The 21,303-nt window shown below is 35.8% G+C and overlaps 1 protein-coding gene across 3 annotated transcripts in view; it reads right to left on the bottom strand.

Annotated features, from left to right (window-relative positions):
- The window catches only part of MTHFD2L (methylenetetrahydrofolate dehydrogenase (NADP+ dependent) 2 like), a 136,051-nt gene that overhangs the window by 73,081 nt on the left and 41,667 nt on the right, over positions 1-21,303 (bottom strand). For all 3 annotated transcript variants that reach the window (XM_060092721.1, XM_060092736.1, XM_060092729.1), the window contains exons 4-5: positions 20,064-20,216; positions 18,549-18,656 (exon numbers count right to left, since the gene is read on the bottom strand). In XM_060092721.1, coding sequence (XP_059948704.1) covers positions 18,549-18,656; positions 20,064-20,216 — 261 coding nt within the window. The remainder of the gene's footprint in view (positions 1-18,548; positions 18,657-20,063; positions 20,217-21,303) is intronic.

The raw sequence follows: 21,303 nt of genomic DNA, 5'->3' as shown, positions 1-21,303 counted from the left end.
ACAATGTACTGTGGAAGCATCGGTGAGAGATTAATTCTGCGTCATCCTGAGGAGGTGTCAAGGAAGGTTTCCTGAAGGAGTTAATATACATTTTTAGGTCATAAAGTATGGACAAGAGGATACTAAACAGGGAAAGAATAAAAGAGCATTCCAAGCCAAAAGGATAGCAGGAAAAAATGGGCCAACTTTGAAATTATATGTTTAGAAAATGATGATTAGGTCTAGGATATAACAGGAAGTATTCATACATGCTTTAATTAAAGAGATGTAGGAATAAGAGAGGTTAGCAGTATGAGGGATTCCAGTGCTTAATGTGTGAGCCAAGGAAGGGGAATGAGGGAAAGGCAGTGATGAGGGAAGTCAAAGGAAGGACTTCCAGTAAGAACAGGGCCATGTGAGACAGTATTGTCTCTCTTCTCCTCCCAGATAACATGCAAATGCTACACAGTTAATGACAACAACAAAAACTGCACAATTTTTAGCAAAACTAGAAGACATATTGTACACAGACTCCAAAAACATGGAAGAGTTACCCAGGATCAGCAGAGTTAGTAGATACCACACAGGGAGAAAGGCAGAAAGAAGTTCAGAGAATAACAAGATGGCCAGCAGTGGCAGATCTCTGGAAATGACTACAAAAACATACTTCCTGAAGGTGAAGGGATCACATAAAATGCAATATATATCTCTTTTATTTGTAGCAGAAAATGTGGGAATAAGGGCAGAAGAAGCCCTCTTGGACCTAGCATAGTTCACAGTGGGTAGTAACACAAAGACTCAGAGGAGCCATTCAAACAGGAAGTAGTTTGACTCTGTGAAAGTGGTGAAGGAAGAATCTGAAGGCTGCTCAGCATGTCCTCCCCAAACCCTAACAGAAGCACCCTGCAAAGAGAAGATCCAAGACAATCCAGCTCATTCCATGATAAATAATTTTAAAAAGGATTTTACACAGCATCAATAAAAGGATACTATATAAGAATCAGCCCAGGGGAATTTTGATTCTAGTGGTAGTTACATGACTATATGCATTTGTCTAAAGTCATGGAACTATACACCAAAAATGAGTAAATTTTACTATATGCAAATTTTTAAGTAAATAAAAGGATACATTTTAAAAGTGGCAGACCCAAGGAAAAAAAAACAAAGAAAATTTTAAATTTAACAACAAAGTAATAAACTCAAGAGAAAAATGTTGTTATGGAAAAGTTGAACATTATGACCAAACACTATGCCAAACACTTTAAAAATAAGAACTTAGAGTCATACAAAATGGGGAAAAAAGACTTGAGTTCATATAAATTGACCTATAATAGTCAACAGTGAGACACATATCAGTAAAGTTGCTGGATTTTAAAGACTAAAAAAAGAATCCTATGAGCAACCAGGCAAAAAATTCAGATTTTTACATTCAATTCCAGAAAACAGCAGAGCAACACCTACAAGAGACCCATGTAAAGAAACTGGGAGCGAGGATTTCACATCCAGTCAAATTGTCTTCCAAGATTAAAGTTTGCAAACAATTTTGAAATTGTAAGAACACAGGAAATATTGCTCCCATGAGTTTTTCTGGAGGAATGTGCTAAAAGATGAACTTTAATGAATCAAAATATATCTGAGGAAACTGGCAAAAGGACTATTGGAGTGTTTTGAATATATTTAATAACAAAATTAAGGCAAAAAAGTGTGAGGATTGGGGTGATAGACAAAATGTTAAATGCTATTTGCTCTGATTAGGTAGAATTGGTGCAACTAATAAAATTAGAATAGGAAGGACAAAACTGAGAAAGTTTGCTGATTGCCTTATATTTAATGAATAGAATGAACAGATATAACTTAAAGCTGACCAATCAAATAATAGAAATATGAGAATATTTAAAAGTATAAGGTAAACACCCTACAAAGATAATTTTTATTGGCAAATATCAGGTAGGAGACAAAAGAAATGGAATCACGGAAGGAAAAGGAAACATTTTATCACTTCTTCTAATAGAGTATCAATAGATACCATATAAAGAAATAGAGAACTAAGAGTAGTGTATAAAGTTATAATTATTAACTTCCTAAATCTTCCTAAATAATAAAACAACTATATACAAAAAAGAAAAAATATAAAAAGAAAACAAAAACTGTAAAAACAACAGAACAGAAGATAATATGACATTTCAGACTGTATATATTTACCATAATAATAAACATAAATTTTTCTGTTATCTATTAAAAGAATAATATATTAAAATTGACTCACAAAGTCTAGTTCTACACTTTATGTAAAACACATCTAAAACAAAGCTGTTCAGAAATGTTGAAAATAAAAGGTGGGCAAACATATAACAGGAAAACGACTAATCAAAAAAAATGATGCTCTTATTATCAAATAAGGAGAAATTTAGCAAATTTATCAAATAGGATAAAAAGGTACATATTATAATGCAAAGGTGTGATTTAAATGAAGACACAACAATGATAAATATATATGTAACAAATAAAAAAGAAATCAGTTCATAAAACAGAAATTACAGGAGATACATGGAGAAATAGAAACACATTGAATTTGTTGAATTCAATTAACCTTTATCAATCCATTACAGATCAAAGGTATAGAAAATATAAGCAACATAATTAATGATATATATCTGATTACAATATATTAAACTCTGAAAGTAGATCATATATTTTCCTTTCAGGTGCCCAAATAATATATTTTTAATGATATGACTTTGGCAACAACAAAAAAAGTAATTAATACCAAAAAGTAGATAGCTAGATAAACTATAGATATTTTCTCTGATCACAAATCAATAAAGTTATAAGTATTGACAAAATCAGAAATTGAAAAACCCTTCCATTGGAAAAAAATTTTAATACTATTTTGAACAATCCTTGAGTCAAAAGGAAAACACAAACAACATTGCAGAATTTCTAGAAACATTTATAGTAAAAGTACTACAGATTAGATCCTATAAAATATAAATAAAGCAAAGCTGAGAGGAAAATTCAGACTTAAATTATTATATAAATAAAATAGAAATTTAAAAATGAGTGAATCAATCATTTAACTTAAAATGTTAGATAAAGAACAATAAAATAAAAGATATTAGAAAAAAATTAATAAACATAAATGTTAAAATGTTTATAATAACTAAGCCTAAAAACTGTAACATTATAAGCAAGGAGGGAATTCAATAAATTAGCCAAGTAAAAATGAATATATAGAAATAAATGTGAAAATTAAAGAAAACCTCAACTAAAATTAGAGTTGAGAGGGCCTGTAGAAGGTGCGCTCACTACTATCACTTTCCATCGTTTGCATGCACTTGCCTCTATTTTCATGCCCCGTGGGAAGAACTGAATCTTGCTTTACCAAACAAGAGGAAGTCTTCTATTTCAGGAAGGAAGATTTTCCTTGCCCAGCAACAGCCCAGCCAATGAGAAGCCATTGCCACCCTGAACTCTTACTTTCCTCCAGTAAACTTTTGTTTAGAACAGTCCCTTCCAAACTACACCCCGCCCTTCTCTCTATAAAAGTAAGCTCCCCTCCTTTGTTCTCTGGATTTGCCTATGGGCCACCATAGCTTGCATCTCCCAAATTGTAATTCCTCTGGCTATTCCCAAATAAACTCATCTTGCAGGTATGGTAAATGGCTATTTTATTTTTAAAGTTGATATAAATACTATCATATACAAAAACATGTAAGACGATATAATGAAAGAAAAGACCCCATTATCATAGCAATACAAAAATAAAATACTCAGAAGTAAACTTAACAAGAAATGTGTAAAATCTATATGGTAAAAGGACATCTCTAGAACAACACCAAAAGATTTAAGACTGAGGAACTAGTCATGGTTTTAAGACAAACAATATTCTTGAGTAGGATTCAACATCATAAAGATGACAGTTCCCCCTATATTCATTATACATTTAATACAACTATAATAAAAAATGGTATTTTGATTTTTTCTAGATGAATATAATTTTATTCTAAAGTTAATATGGAAAAATAAAAGAGAAAACCAGGAAATCTTTGAATAGGAAGAACAATGAGAGGGAACTCTTTGAACTTGATACAGCAGTCTTTTTCATTTCTTGTAATGGCACCACCTTCTGCCCAGTTACTTAGAGTAAAAGTCTATGAGTTCCCCTTGTTTTTTCTCTTTCTTTCACTTGCTATAAATAATCAACAAATGTAGAGTATATGTTTAGAACCATCCCAAGCCACCAAAATTATGAAGCATCCTCCCATCTCTATCTTAATACAGTTCTCCTATATTTAGAACGTTCCCCTTATACATTAGCAGCCCACTCAAGCATTCTCTTGCTCCAAATGAGAGCCTCCCAAATTCCTGCAAAAACCAAAACTTCCCACTTCATCATTACTGATGATTTCATCAAAGAACTGAGCTATACATAATCCAGTGAGTTATATACACATATAATCAACAATCTGTAAACTTCAAGCAAAAGAAAAAATATTGAGATGAATTTCAATCAGCATGGAAAGATCTTTTAGATAACTCCACTCCTTCAATAATAATATCTAGTTAAATTGTTTTACTCCTAAGTGAGTTTGGCTAGGAATACCCTTGGAAATATCAAAGTCTTATTTAGACTTGATTGATCAGTTTCTGACTATTGTGCTATCAAACAATGGGAAGGTTTTTAGCCTGCTATTCATTAAACTGGATGATGATAGCAAAAGAGAGTTGAGCTAAGGGAGTTAAGAGCAAATGTGTTCAAATAATGCCTCAGGTGCTTCTGCCTTTGCCCCTTGATACCTGTTCCTCGTTCTGAGAACTAGATATCCTAGCTATACTCTTATTTAACCTGTCTTACTTGGTGTTGTGAAAATTCTTGTCATTTCTGTATTCAATTCTGGTGCCCCATTACTTTTGTTCAACGAATCCTATGGCTTGCTGCACCTAGTCATTTCTAGCGCATCAAATTTTTCCCTAGGGTAATCAGAACCAACAGGTTACAGCAGCTACTCCATAAAATGATGTATATACCTCTGACCCTCAGATGACTTTTTCCCTCACTCAGTTTTATCCTCATATTGTGAGTATGATAAGAGCCTGGGCTCAGGCTTAATTTTTCTATCACACAAACCCAGATAAAAATGCTTTGTGACCACCTACAGGGGTGGGATAGGGAGGATGGGAGGGAGACGCAAGAGGAAGGAGATATGGGGATATATGTATATGTATAGTTGATTCACTTTGTTATAAAGCAGAAATGAACACACCACTGTAAAGCAATTATACTCTGATAAAGATGTTAAAAAATGTTTTATAAGAAGTTTTAAGCAACTTCATTGTGCCCAGTGCTTTACATCATGTTTGTAAGATATAATAAGAATAAAAGACTTAGAACCTATCTCCCAGAATATAGAGTTCTGTTAGAACTTAATAATTAGCTGCTGGGGGGCTTCCCTGGTGGCACAGCGATTAAGAATCCGCCTGCCAATGCAGGGTACACGGGTTCGAGCCCTGGTCCGGGAGGATCCCACATGCCGCGGAGCAACTAAGTCCGTGAGCCACAACTACTGAGCCTGTGGTCTAGAGCCCGCAAGCCACAACTACTGAGCCTGCGCGCCTAGAGCCCGTGCTCTGCAGCAAGAGAAGCCACCACAATGAGAAGCCTGCTCACCGCAACGAAGAGTAGCCCCGGCTCGCTGCAACTAGAGAAAGCCTGCACGCAGCAACGAAGACCCAATGCAGCCAAAATAAATAAATAAATAATTAAAAAAAAATAATTAGCTGCTGGGCAAGATATGCTTCTTACTATATAAAAGTCCACAGTCAATCAAGACTTGTTCACTGGGAGCCACCTGCACAGTTTTCTAGGCTATCATTACCTCTGTAATTTATGCAAAATTGAAGATTGTAGCAAAGAGTTGTTGGCAATTAAAACTTGAGGAAATTAATATTTTCTATTTAAAAATGTTAAGACAAACAACACAATATGATTCATTTTAGAGTATCATTTTTTTGTTAAAATTACCTAAATGAGGAATTTACTTTTGTCAGACATTTCCAGCCATTCCCTACATTCATTTATTCGACAATCAAGAAATAATCCCAGGACCATGCCAAGTGATGGAGATGATACACAATTCTCTCCTCTCATATGGAAAACAGATCTGTGAATCAGAATTATAATACAGTGTGATAACTCCACACTAAAAGGAGGTATAAGTTACAGTGTTGGCACAGAGAACCATTATCTACTCTAGCTAAGAACAGCACAGGGGCACTTAAAGGTCTAAGAGAGAGGTTCTTGATGTGAGTAGGAATTTGGTTTGCTTCTGCTTCAATTCCCTTATGCTTTTCCTATCCTTTCTAACTGATAAATCATTTTCCATAAAAATAATTATAGGCATATTATTTCGCCCAGACTGTTAGAAAGTTCTTTCTTACAAGAGCTAAAGTCTCCCTTTTTGCAAATTTTACCAGGATCCTAGATCTATCTTCCACAGCAACGCAGGACAAGTCTCATCTTCCTTTTCTATGAGGCAAATCTTCAAATACATACTTGCTTGTGTCTGTATCAGCAGATGAAACCAAATGGCAAATCCAACCGTAGCTAGAATCTCACATGTAGGGTTTTGCTTTGTCACCTTTTAAGGGAAAAATGAGTCATTCCCAATATATTAACTCATACCGTGGTCTGTTTTAAAGGGAAAATCACCAGGAAAATCACAAGAAGGAAAACTCAGTATTTGTCAACAGAATAGCACTAGATGGATAAGAGAAGCCTGAGTTCTATTTTTGGACAAATGCCTCCAGAGGCCTAAAGATTCTGAATTTGAACATGTATTTCTTTCTCTCACCATAAGCTGCAATTACATCTTTAAGCATAAAACAGACAAACAAAAAACAAAATGCACAGAGCCAAAACATATGTGATGAAAATAGCTCTTATATAAGAACTTACTACACGTCTAGCACTGTTCTAGTACTTTACACGTATTAACTCATACAATCTTCACCAAACACTGTAAGCGTATTTTTTATGAGGTAGAAACTAATATTATTTACATTTTTATAAATGAGAAAACCGAGAAAATACAAAAAGCCCATAATTTGTCCAAGGTCATAAAACTATATAAGAGTCAGAATTCAAATTTATTTAGTTCAGCTCTAGTGGCCAAGCTCCTAGTCACTTCACTACACAGCCTCTGCCCTGAGCAGAAAGGAAAGGAACCATCGGAGTTCACAGTTGTAAAATCAGAGCTGAGAAACACTATGTTTTCACTTTGGTCAGCAGAATAGCATTTCTGGGATTATCATCCTGGCTCTTTCAGGAGGCCAGTGTGGGATCTTGGATGACACTTCTTTTTCCTTAGGGATAAAGTCTGCCTTTAGATCTCACCTGGAACACACTAGTAGTACTAATAAGACAGCATCTGACAGAAAACACATGTGTCTCTAACACAAAAAGGACATTTTCAGCTTTAGTTTTACCACTTGTAAAATAATCAAGAGATAATTTCCCCAGATCTTAAAACAATACTGTACTCTCTTGGCTCCTGAATTCCATCTACTGTAAGTTTTCTGTTTCAACTTCAGCTGTTTTTTCTTTGTTTAAATAACTTTAGATATAGTTACAGAGTACTCAGATCTAAGCCTTCTTTTCATGCTTAAAATGGGCCAGACTTTTATCTGGTATCTGGTATCTGGTCAAGACCCGGCTGGTTTGATTTGCTGTTTATCAGTCTTTCAGTTATCTTCCAAACACCTTGGGTCACTAGGTGGATGACAACTAAGGAATATGGTTTCACGTTTAGTTACTCAAATACCGTTTCAATTTCACTCCTTTTAAACATCTATCTCAATCTATCTCTTTTGTGAGAAAGAGTATTAGGAAGGACTTACTGAATCTTGATCACCATTGTCTCTAGATAGTTAAAAGATCTGCCCCTGGTTTCAGCCAAAAATTACTGAATAGAAATCATGGACTCATTCATTTAACATAGACAATATATAAATGAGCAAATACATATATAATAAAAAGTTTGCATAGAAATAAGTGCTATGAAGAAAAAAGCACAGAGTAAGTAAACAGAGTAATAGCATAGGTGCTACTTTGATAAGGTGGTCAGGGACAGCCTGGGGAGGTAACATTTGGACAGAAACCCTAAGGAAGTGAGCAAATAATTATGTAAATAACTCCCAAAAAGAGCATTCTAGGCCAAAGGAAAACCAAGGGCAAAGATCCTGACACGTGAGCATGTATGACATGTTCTAGGAAAGCAAAATGCAGGTGTGGCTTGGAGGGCAGTGATGAAGGTAAGAATGGTAAAAAATGAGTAAGGAGAGGCAGCCCAGGTAGGATCATGTAAGATCTTGCATATCATAGTAAGGAATTTGGATGTTAATCTGGTGTTTTATTGTTTTGAATGTTATGGGAAGCCACAGATGATTGAGACACACCAGTTAGAAAACAGAACTGCACGTGGGAGATGGGACAAGGGTGGAGGCGGGAAACTGGTTTGTAAATTTTATAGTGTGAGATAACGGCCGTCTGAACTGAGGTCTTATTAGTTAAGATGGTGAGATCATGGGTATATTTGACACAGACTGTTAATGGATAAGACATGAGGTGTGAGAGAGAGAAGTCAAGGATGGCCTGAGCAACTGGGTGAATTGATGGTGCCATTTACTAAGACAGGGAAGACTAAGGGAGTAAAATTAAGAGTGAAGGTTTGTATATGGTAATTTTGAAATGCCTACTGACCATCCAAGTGGAGTTGTCAAGTGGACAGTGGTTATGTGAGTCCAGAGTAACAGGTGACACAGGTGGTATTTAAAGCTATGAGGCCGGAAAAGATTGATTAGGGAATGACTCTGGAACAGGAAGTGAAGCCCTAGGCTCATTCCCATGCTTTGAGTAGTCTTCCTCAGTTACCCTCACTGTATTACATTCTTCTATGGAGCTTCCTAAAAACTACTGATACTCAGATCCAACTCATAAAGACTCTGATATGATTGTTCTGTGTTGGGCTTAGGTGGCTACATTTTTAAAAGCCCCCAGATGATTACAGTGGACAGCTAAGTTTGAGAAACACTGGTTTAGAATTTGGGAAGAAGAGAATGACTCAAAAACTGAGAATGAGAAGAAAGTGAGATCAGAGAAATGCATGCCAATGGTAGCTTTGATCTATGCTAAACAATAAGAGAAACAACCCTATAAAATATGGCCGTTTCATTAAATTAAAAAGCATGTTATAAATATTACTCAGTCCATTACATAGTTCCCTGCTTATAAGTAATTTTAGGAGAAAATATTTTTTGGTCTTAATATCAGAAAATGTTTTATTTATCCTGAGCATGTGTTTCCTTTTTATTAATCTTTATTGGAGTATAGTTGATTTACAACATAGTAGTTATAGTTTCAGGTGTACAGCAAAGTGAATCAATTATACATATACATATACCTACTCTTTTTTTTTAGATTCTTTTCCATATAGGCCATTACAGAGTACTGAGTAGAGTTCCCTGTACTAGCAGGTTCTTACTAGTTATCTATTTTATATATAGTAGTGTGTATATGTCAGTCCCAATCTCCCAATTTATCCCTCCCCAACTTATCCCCTGGTAACCATAAGTTTGTTTTCTACATCTGTGACTCTATTTCTGTTTTGTAGCATGTGTTTATTTTTAATCCTAAAGATACTTACTTGGGTAACTAGTCATCTTTTTTTCCTGCCTAAAAGCTCACAGGCTGAAATTAGTAACCCTATCACAGAAAGTATAGTTTAGACTCAATTAAATAAATGCACCAAACACATATTCAGTGTGCTTGGCAGGGGAAAATATCCATGAAGATTTAATGATATGCCTATTTTTAATAGTAGCTTTATTCTTGGCTCCATTTTAGTTCTAGGCCTTGCTTCCCCTTTTTCTTAACTATTAATACTTTTTAGAAGAATAAATGCAGTATAATAGCTTATATGAACTGAACACTGAGTTCTAGGGAAATACAGGAACAGAGGGTGCACTCGGGCAATATGATAAAGAGTCTATTCTCTTTAACACTAGGCTCTCCTGCTCCAGCAGTCAATCTTCACCCATCAAGACTGCAACTATGGTGTAAACAAGTTGCCATTTATAAAGGAAAATATTGGCTTTGGAGTCTTATATTTTTAGGATTATTTTCCTATTAATAGGGATAAAATGTGTTAAATCATCCACATGAATCAATTCCCAAGTGACCAAATTCCTCATGGTACCAAACTGCCAGGTGAGGGTTGATGGTAGTATTCCTGACTGTGAAACAGATTTTAAGCTATATATATATATAACTATATATATATATATATATATAACTATATATATATATATATATATAACTATATATATATATATAGTTATATATATATAGTTATATATATATAACTAAATTTTAAAGCAATCAGACCCTCCCAAATCTTAGCCAAAATGAGGTAGTCAGCTCAGTCATGGGATAAGGGGCATGGGCCAAAGTATTGCCCTTTCCTTTCTAGTTGTTTCGGCTGGGAGATGTATGTATGAGGTCTATTTGTTAAAGCTTTATATAACTTTTACATTTATTTTCTTCTTTCCAAGATTAACAGATGAAAAGAAACTCAGGAATCTTATTACAAAGTCTTATTCTGCAAACTTGCTTAAAAGACCATAGACTAAGGCTAAATAAGTATTCTCAAGGTTCTGAATTCATTCTCTGTGTGGAAAAAGGCAAGACCTCTGGGGTATATTAGTACAAATTTAGCAAATATATAGATACAAATATGGCAACTATAAATACAAATATATATACACACACACACATATATATGTATATGTGTGTGTGTATATATATATAATAGTTTTAGGGGGGATAAAAACAACTTTCAGGGTCAAATACTAAAGACCTTTACTCTCTCAGAGATTCATAGTACTTACACTATATTAAAGGTTATATTATATTACTATATTCACAGTCAAGATATATGTTTGATTTTGTTTAACCCAGATTTCCCAGACTTATTTGACTAATTTTTGTCCCTTTAAAAAAAAAAAAACTAAACCCATTTAGAGAAACACACTCCACAGGGTGTGGGCCATCTCAAGAGGTGAGAGGCCCCGAAATACGGGGTGGTTAGTTTTTATGGGCTGGGTAATTTCATAGGCTAATGAGTGGGAGGATTATTCCAACTATTTCAGGGAAGGGGCGGAGATTTCCAGAAATTGGGCCACCTCCCACTTTTTGGCCTTTTTAGCTGGCCTCAGAACCATTTAAAATCTTGTGGTACACCCGTGCTCCTAAGAATACAGCTTATGAATAACTGTATTAAAAATTTCATGATACTCTTGGCCTACAAATAAAGAGAATTTATTCATTCATTTATTGAACAAAGACTTTTTGGAGAGCTATTATGCTAGATGCTGGAAATAAAATGGGAAGATAAAGAGATATGGTTTTCGCTCTTGTGGAGTTAATAGTCCAGTGAGTATGATGAAAATTAATCAGATAGTGACACAAATAAATGACAATCACAAACTGATAAATGTTGTGAAGGAAAAGTTCTTCAATGTGTCTATGGTGGTGTGTGTGAGGGGGTGGGAGAGATTTTCAGAGAAGCCTACTTGAGGAAGTTCTATCTGATGTACTTACTATATATGTATAATAACACTGCTTGGCATTGACTTGATTTTTTTTAAATCATCAAATCATCATTTACCATTATGGTATGAATTATTTATTTTGTACAGAGTGAACTTTTTCCTTCTAGAGATTTTAGAAATTTTTAATAACTTCAAGTAGAATATATTTTTAGTTTTGTCTGTGAGGTGGGATTTTTTAGTCTGAAGTGAAGAGCAGTGACAGAAGGTAGACAATAAAAACATGCTATTGCAATAGTACAAAAGATAGGCATAGAAAGGTATAACAGCAGCCGCATAGCACAGGGAGATCAGCTCGGTGCTTTGTGACCGCCTGGAGGGGTGGGATAGGGAGGGTGGGAGGGAGACGCAAAAGGGAGGGGATATGGGAACATATGTATATGTATAACTGATTAAATTTGTTATAAAGCAAAAAAAACCAAACCAAAACAAAACAAAAAAACAATACTATCCCCCTTCCCTTTCAGATGCGACTGCATCTGATCAAAGCTGAATTATTAAATGTCTATAGATTAATAAAAAAAGGTATAATATTAATGTATAACTGTAGCTAGAAATCATCCATTCCTTCCTACAACCAAGCTTTTTATTATAGAAAGCTCTCCTCCTTTGCAGCTTTTTGCACAATTATAATGATTAATCATTCATACTTAATTGTTTGATCACTGTCTTTCCTACTAAATTGTAAGCTCAAGAGGACAGGGCAATATCTGATTTATTCACTATCATATTCCCATGCTTAGTGACAAAGAAATCAGCTCCTCTGTAAGAAGGCAGCACTACATGTCAGCAGCTCAAGAAAAAAAAAAAAAGTCTAAACAAAATAATAGATTTTAAATGTTTTACTGTAAAAATGCTATGACCTCTTTCAATTAATGCTGTCAGCAATAACTTTCCTTCCCTTCCCAGTATCCTTAGGTCTCCTCTCCCCTTCCTGATGGTCATGAGGCATTCTCCTCTCCTGTGATCTGATTCTTGGGCGAAGGGGAGTCATAAGTTATACTTTTATATAAATGCCTATAATGTTAAAATATGAAGGAGTTAGTTTATAGTAAGTACCTAGCTACTTCTGTTCCCTCCTCCCCACTATATAGCATTTTTTTTCCCCATAAATGGCAGTATTTTATTTTAAATCCCTAGCCTGCAGTCTTATTTTCTACAATACAGGCACACAGGAAACACTAAATAAACTGTTATTGATTCACTGACTAGTTGCATTATTACATGCCAAGCCCTGTGCTAAATTTCAGAGATACAAAAAGCCTAAGACAAAATACTTGTCATTGAGCAGTTCATATTTACTATGTGTGTGTAGAAAAGGGGACCAGGTAGACAATCAATATGCAACAGGATTAGTATTGTGATGGCAGCACATATAACATGTAAAAGTTAGATTTGGTGCACATCTTAAAAGATGGGCTGGAGGTGAGAGGAAAGCAGGCGAGTGATGGGAAACAGCATTCCCTGCAGAGGGAACAGGGTATGTAATGGAAAGGAGGCCTGGAAGAGATGGTGTGTTTGGGAAACAATGTGCAGTTCTATGAAGCTTCAGCATAAGGTACCAGGGGGAACTCGATGGGACGAATGGCTGAAAAGGCTGGTGGAGCAGAAATGAATATCCTTACAAGTAATGCTTTGAATAATCGGGCTTATAGACATCAGAAAAGGGATGCTTTGTGCTGATAACCATGAAAAAAAAAAAAAAAAGCCTGGTACTTTGAGGGCATGAGGAAAGAGGGAAAATGAAAGGGGAAAAAAAAAGATTTGGACTTCACTTTATATTTTAAATAGTATTTAATGTTATTTTCAACAGAGCAACTAATAGTTCCAGTTGCCTGATGTGAGAATATGTGACATTTTCCCAAGTACAGTGCTTTCCAGACCCTAGCTGGCTGAATTTCAGAGATGTTGAAAATGAAACAGTACTCCTACTATTCAACTTAGAAAATGAGACTACAACAAGCATTTGTTCTTCTCTATTGCTTTCCACTATGCAAACTCAAAGCTGTAATTCAGTAAAGTTTAGTCAACACAGAGGTGACATATAACATAATACCCCCAATATCTTACCACAAGTACTTCTACCTTAGGAATAGCGGAATGGGAGGAGAAAAGACTATAAATACCTGCCGTCCCCCTGCACCCGTTTGACAATGGTTCATTCCACAGCGGCAGCAAAAGTCCCACCCCATTCCACTGGCAACAAGACTAAGAATCTCCATCCAGGAGGCGTGATTGCTTTGCGTGACTCCTCTCTCCTAGGTGTTCCTTTTTGTCTCCTCTCTTTGAAACTTGAGAGCACCTGGTCCAACCTGGCACTGGGTTGACCTTCATCACACATAACCACTCATATCACACTGCACTGCCTGGAACATCCATTCCTGTGTTACTACCTAAAGGCCCCTCCTGCAGGTGAGAGACAATGCTCCCAGGCTGGCAAAAATGTTCATTTTCACAACTGGAGCCAATTTTCACAAAGGAAAGGCATCACACTAACAAAATATCTTGTGGTTTTCCATTTAGATAGGATGTCCCCTTGAATGAAAATTACCTGATATATAGAAGTTGCAGCAGGTGGGCAGCTTGAGTGCAAAAGCTGAACACCAACGCAGAAGCTGTGCTTTGAGAAACACAGTGTCCTGAAGGTGCAGTCTGTCATCTTCTGGAAACAGGGGGTCAAGTCTTTTTCACCCCTGTACCACACCCCCACCCCAGTGTTTCACAGAGAATATGTACTGAATGCCTATTACCTGAATGAAGCCAAGAATATCCCAAAGGACTCTAAGCAAAATCAGCTAGTTGCTGACTCTTCCAAAATGCTCTTTTAAAAAGCCCCAGCAACCAATGCCACTGAAATAGTTCCCCAACCTTTTAGTTAAAAGGAGGAGCATGTTGTGGCCATTTAGGGGGTTCTATTTAGATGACATGCCCTATGTAAGAATATAAAATAGGCAGAAATGAATTTACTCTAAAAGAATTTGCAATAAAATCAGACTATGTATTCCTTTGGTTATAATTAATACACATAATGCCTGGTCATTATGGCACTTTGTTATCTTAAAGGAAAAAAAAACTGTTTCAGAGAAATTGGAGAACTCTGTTTTACTCCATCAGGGTAAGCTAAACATAAAGACATTTTGCTAAAGCCAATAGTATTCAGTTTTCATTCTGAATACTGAAAGGTTAAGTTACCTGGGTAGGTTACTACATACAAAGACGTTAAAAGAAGACCAGTGAATTATAGGTGATCACAATGATATTAAAATATCCTAACAAGTAGTGGGGCTCATGAGAAGAGACTCCACTGTCAATCTCTTTACATTTCCTCAATTAACCAAGGACTTCCCTTAGCAAATTGAATGTTTCCTTAGGGGTGCTGAGTTTTATTTTGTGCCACTAAATATTTGTCATTTAAATCACCCATACTTGCATATCATGCCCCCTCTGTACCCTATCCCCCCACGCTACCACCACCAAGACTATAAGCTCTTGGAAGACAGGAACTATCTCTCACTCTCTATAAAGTACATAGTGGCTTGAATGTCATGTCATCTTTAAAGCCTCCTGTGATTACATGTCCTCAGCAGAAGGTTATCTCCCTGCAGCATCCTCCTGTGTTGAGTATCAGCACTAATTCTTTACGTCAAGATTTTAGCACATTCTCAGTCCTCTAAATATTTCAAGCCCTTGAAGAATTAAAAGAAGCTCTTTCTCACAAAATAGCCGGGATCCATGTCCTAAATAATCAAGACTAAAAGCCAGCCCTGTGTAGACACATATTAATCAAGCTAAATTACAGTATCGCCATTTTTCTTCTAGTGCAATTATCTTTGGCTTTAAGACACAAATGAATCATTAGGGCTCTGAATCTTTTCTGGCAAAGAAGTACAGTGTGAGCTGAATGCTCAACATTCTGAGTGCCATCAGAACAAGTTCTATAGATATGAATTTGCCCAGTTAATCCTCCTTCATTATCTCTGTAAGCTAACAATGCACATGTAGTCACTGCACATCATTACTGCTCTAGCAGACATGGACATTTGAAATATAAACTTACCCACAGACTGCAAATCTTCAGTAAACAGCTCTCAACAATTCATTATATTAATCATATATGTCACCATACTCCTATTAAATATGCATGAGATTAATAAACACCACCCATGTTGCGAACTATCCACCATCTTTTTTTTTTTTTTTTTTTTGCGGTACCTGGGCCTCTCACTGCTGTGGCCTCTCCCGTTGCGGAGCACATGCTCCAGACGCGAAGGCTCAGTGGCCATGGCTCACGGGCCTAGCCGCTCCGCAGCATGTGGGATCTTCCTGGACCGGGGCACGAACCCATGTCCCCTGCATCGGCAGGCGGACTCTCAACCACTGCACCACCAGGGAAGCCCTATCCAACATCATTTTTAATACAATTTATTACCTTTTAGATACTGTAATTATAACGGCACCTGTATGCCACTGTAACTGTAAATTTAACCACCTGGCGTTTAAGTAACCAATACTATATCTAATTCCAATTTCACTCAATTTCTAACATGCATTCAAGTGAAAATATTTTGTAACACAAAGTATAAAATATTTATAAAGTAAATGTGTTTTATGACATAGGAATATCTAATTTAAAATTGCATAAATAAGAGGTAAATTAACTTTCTTAGACAGGTATTTTATAGACAAATAATTCAAAATAGAAATTTATCAAGAAATTAGCACACAATATATTAATATCCACAAGAAAAAGTGCAATGTAAAGTAAAATTTGGAATATTATGATGTCATATTTCTAATCTTTTATTAACTTTTTAAATTCTATGTTTATGCAAATTATTACAACAAAGACTAGATGTGATCCAAATAAAAGCAAATATAAAACCTACAGAAAAAGAAAATAAAATTTCAAATGAAGGTGAAAAATACATCATTGACCTTGGATTATGTTATTCTAAACTTTTTAGTTAGTATGGCCACAGATTATTATTTAAGCATAATAATGGAAATAACAGTAATAGTCACAGTTCACATGTACCAAGGGCTTACTTAACTTACTGTGTCAGGCACTGTGAAGAGTGCTTTACATTCAAGTCTCATTCAATTTTCATAATAACCCAATGAAGGAGATATTAATGTTATCTGCACTTTACAAATGAGGGAAGTGGAGACTTACACAGATTAAATGACTTATCCAAGGATACAGAGCTTGGCAGGGGAGGGGTCTGACTTCAAGTCTATCCTCCTAACCAGACAGTCAGCACCCAGCTCCCAGCTTTGTACACCACTTCTTTGAATGGCCTTGGGTAAGTCACTGAAGTCTCTAAAGCTCATTTCCTTTAGCTGCAAAATGTGAATATGAATATATTCCAGAATTATTGAGAATGAAATAAGATCGTTCATGAGAAAGTGCTGCGCAATTAATAGAGCTGCATAATGCTGCTTGTTATGTTATTGATGAGATAAGAAAATAATATGTTTAAAATGAAGGAAAAACTGCCTATTTTGGCTCTTGGTCAAAATCTTCCAACAAAAATGGTACACCTAGGTAAACTTTCCTGGTTGTTTTACCTTGCTTAACAGAAACTATTAAATAAAGGTAAATATGAATCAATATCTTTATTATACCCTAAGAGATAGATGAGCATTAACAGATTAAGTTAGAAGTGAATAGTTAAGCTAGAGATGCAACTTTGTAGATGGTTACCATGAAAACTATGTTGATACTACCAGATTTGGCCTTTCAAAGAGCTCTTCAGGGCTTTCCTGGTGGCGCAGTGGTTGAGAGTCCGCCTGCCGATGCAGGGGACATGGGTTCGTGCCCCGGTCCGAGAAGATCCCACATGCCGCGGAGCGGCTAGGCCCGTGAGCCATGGCCGCTGAGCCTGCGCGTCCAGAGCCTGTGCTCCGCAATGGGAGAGGCCACAACAGTGAGAGGCCCGCGTACCGCAAAAACAAAACAAAACAAAACAAAACAAACAAACAAAAAACCAGCTCTTTAAAACTAAGGCTTTTTAAAGTTACTTTGAGTCACCATCAGGCACTAGTTTACTATGATCTACATACATATTTTGATTTGTTGCAATATTTAAGTCCTTAAGTCCAGGCAGGCAAAAACAATTCAAACTCTAATAATTTATAATTTTAGATAAGTGATATGTTATCATTGGGCTTCTTTTTCCTTAGGGCTTCGTGGCTTAAAAAAATATTTCATATGCATTACGTCAACCAAGATCATACAATTAGTACAGTTGACCCTTGAACAACGTGAAGGTTTGGGACACCCACCTTCTGCACAGTCTAAAATCCACCTGTAACTTTACAGTCAGCCCCGGGATTTACAATTCCACATCCATTGATTCAACTAACCACAGATTACATAGTACTGTAGTATGTATTTAGTGAAAAAAAAAATCTATGTATATGTGGACTTGCACAGTTCAAACCCGTGTTGTTCAACAGTCAACTGTATTTGAAATTTGAGATCAGGAAACTGGAGTTCACCAAGGTTAATAATGGTAGAAAAAACACACCAAACTTATATCTATACATTGGTGGTGTGTTTTAGGGGGGTAGTGCGTATGGGTATACAGATATCTATTAACATGTGATTTTTATGTATCTAGTATGTATCTAGCCTTTCTACCCTTCTTAATGTCTATATCTTTAATGATATAAAAGAAGTATATAATAGCCAAAGGAAAAAGTAGGAACAAAGGGGCCACATTTTTCCAGTAATTCTTTTATTCATTGTCAAGGTGCTCATGTCATTAGATAGGGAATAAAGGGAAACCTTTATTTGCAGAAGCCCATAAATATTCTACGTCACACTTTCAAACACATTTCTTTGATGATTGTAAGAAGTGAGAAAATTGTAAGAGTACATAGAATCTCCAGGTTGCCCCTACCTCCTGGACGTTCGTGCTCTCCATCAGTGTGTAAGAGCATGGCGATGGGCATCCCTGCATTCTTGGATCTTCCAGCCACAACCACATTTTTCCCAAATGTTTCAATTCCTTAAAACACAGAGGTTGGTTTAAATGAAGAATAAGCAACAAGAAGCAAAGTAAACATCTCAACAGCCAACTGCAATATTCTTTAAAAACTTCTGATTTAATTTGAATTATTTTGTGGCTTGTCTATAATGTTCCCACATTCACTGTTTATAAATATTTCTTTTTATAATTCTTGGATCCGTCATGTTCCCTCTCATTATGGCCTCAGTAAAAAACCACAGACATTTTCAAGCTTCCATTAAATTAGTTTTAAACATTAAAATTCATATGAAGTGTTAGAAGTGTGGAGACAAAATTATTAACTACTAATCACAAAGCAAGCAAAGTGAAAGGTCAAGATTAATTGGCAATCAAACTTTGAGCAAATATAGGAAAAAATGAAGTGGGGGAAAAAAAGTATTTTTCACAAAACTCATGCACTTTATTCTATAGGAGAGAAGCACTAAATTTATGGACTTAGAAAGGTCTGAAAGATAAAGCTTACAGATTTAACACACTTAACCTCTTTGGGGCATAGTATCTTCATAAGTAAAATGAAAAAAATTAGAATTAAGGTTTTTCTAAGTACTAACATTCTAAGAGTATAATTCTAGGATCTGCTTTCCCTTGGAAGTTCTCTCCCTCAGTTAGAAAAGAGAAGATTAGCAGGAGGAGATGCTGCCAAAAATGTAAGAGACAGTGATGAAGGCAGGAGAACTATCGAGGGTCTTTGAGAGCATTATTGTATTTAAAGCACAATTCAAGTGTAAGTGTTTATAATGAAAACCTAGTTCATTAGAGATGGTGCAAAATGTTTGGCACATTTTTTAAAATAAATTTATTTTATTTATTTATTTTTGGTTGCATTGGATCTTCGTTGTGGTGCAGGGGCTTCTCATTGTGGTGGCTTCTCTTGCTGTGGAGCACGGGCTCTAAGAGCGTGGGCTTCAGTAGTTGTGGCTCACGGACTATAGAGCGCAGGCTCAGTAGTTGTGGTGCACGGGCTTAGTTGCTCCGCGCGGCATGTGGGATCTTCCCGGAACAGGGCTCGAACCCGAGTCGCCTGCATTGGCAGGCAGATTCTTAACCATTGCACCACCAGGGAAGCCCAGCACATTTTGTTTTTAAAGGTAAGGAAAAAAATAATACATTTTGAAAAATGTACATCAAAATACCTTCAGCTTACGGTTTTAGAGTAAGGGAGATAAACTTTCTATTTGGAAAATTCACTCCCTGAAAGGTGAAACAGCAGTTTCTTGTAACCTGGCATGTGTTCTTCATTTTATCTTATTTCAGATTATTCTTTGGCTTCTGTAACTTTGTATATTCCTGTAGATTGAAGTTTAATGCTTAATTTCTTTCACTCTCTTTCAAGGCAATGTGCAAATGCTCATTTTGGCACTTAGCACCCATGTCCCATAGACCAACCTGTTCGTTTGATAATTTCCCAAACAGCACTAGCAGTGGCAGGTATGAGAGAATGCTGATCCAGGCATAGTCTTCCAATGTTAATAATATGAAATCCATCTACGTCTTTTTCCGGGGCAATTCCATTGCATACTGTCCGCTCATCCACATGGTCTGAAAAGTAAATAAAATTGATTTAATTTTACAATTGCTATCTAATTGCAAGTCTGGAAAATTAAATTGGAGGGCCTACAGACAGATCACTTACTGTTCAGCTTTAGTTAAGATATAAAATCATTACTCTATTCATTTTATTGCCATGAAAATAGTAAGCCAAACTGCTCTTGACCAATGGCTGTAATTAACTGCTATAAGAGTATATGCAAGTACAGGGCCAGAAGTGGCTGGCCTGGTAAAAGGGAAAAATCTGTGAAATCAAACAATATCAATGGGATCTGGGAACAGTCAGATGATAAGGCTTTGCCTCTATAAGTTTGCATATTTAAATGTATGATTTTCCTATACAAGATAGTTCCACGAATAGGCTTCTGTTGAATATTGTTAGCATTACAGATTAAAAGGGCTTTGTTAGTGTTAAAAATAGCCATGACATCATTAATGCCTAGCTTCCTCCCAAATGACATATTAGAAAAGCAAACACACACATACACACACACACACACACACACACTACACTACACATCATTTCCCTGAAGCATTATTACATTGAAATCCAAAATACCATTATGGTTTCCTTTATGAAAGGAAAAGAACATAACTTGAGTAATGAACTAATCAAATGAGATATGAGATGCCAACCGTCTCATTTTGAAAAGTAATAAGTATAGAAATATAAAATAGGCTCTTAATACTACTCTATGCAGAGTAGCTTAGGTTACCCTAAATTCAACAATTAACTCACATTCCTAAAATACTAAAATAAAGGTATATTTGCTACAGAAAAGTTTCCTTATATATTACACAATGAATGCCATTTAGAAATAATTTTTTAAAACATTATCAATGTCCAAGTTCAAACAGTTTTCAAAGAGACATGCCCTATGTCTCAGCTCTTTTATATCCTAAAAGTGACACTACTGCCATCTTACTTTATATAGATCCAATTTGCCATGACTAGACTACCAAATCATTTACATATATAAAAGTCATAATATGAATCATATCAATTAGAAATTGGGTCTTTGGAATATCTCTCCAATGACTAGTTTGTCACTTTCAATAATTGTATTCATTCTATAAT

This window comes from Mesoplodon densirostris, chromosome 1 (assembly GCF_025265405.1).
Source record: "Mesoplodon densirostris isolate mMesDen1 chromosome 1, mMesDen1 primary haplotype, whole genome shotgun sequence".
Lineage (NCBI taxonomy): Eukaryota > Metazoa > Chordata > Mammalia > Artiodactyla > Ziphiidae > Mesoplodon > Mesoplodon densirostris.
Note: the sequence above shows the minus strand (reverse complement) of the source record. Positions and strands in the feature narration are given on the sequence as shown.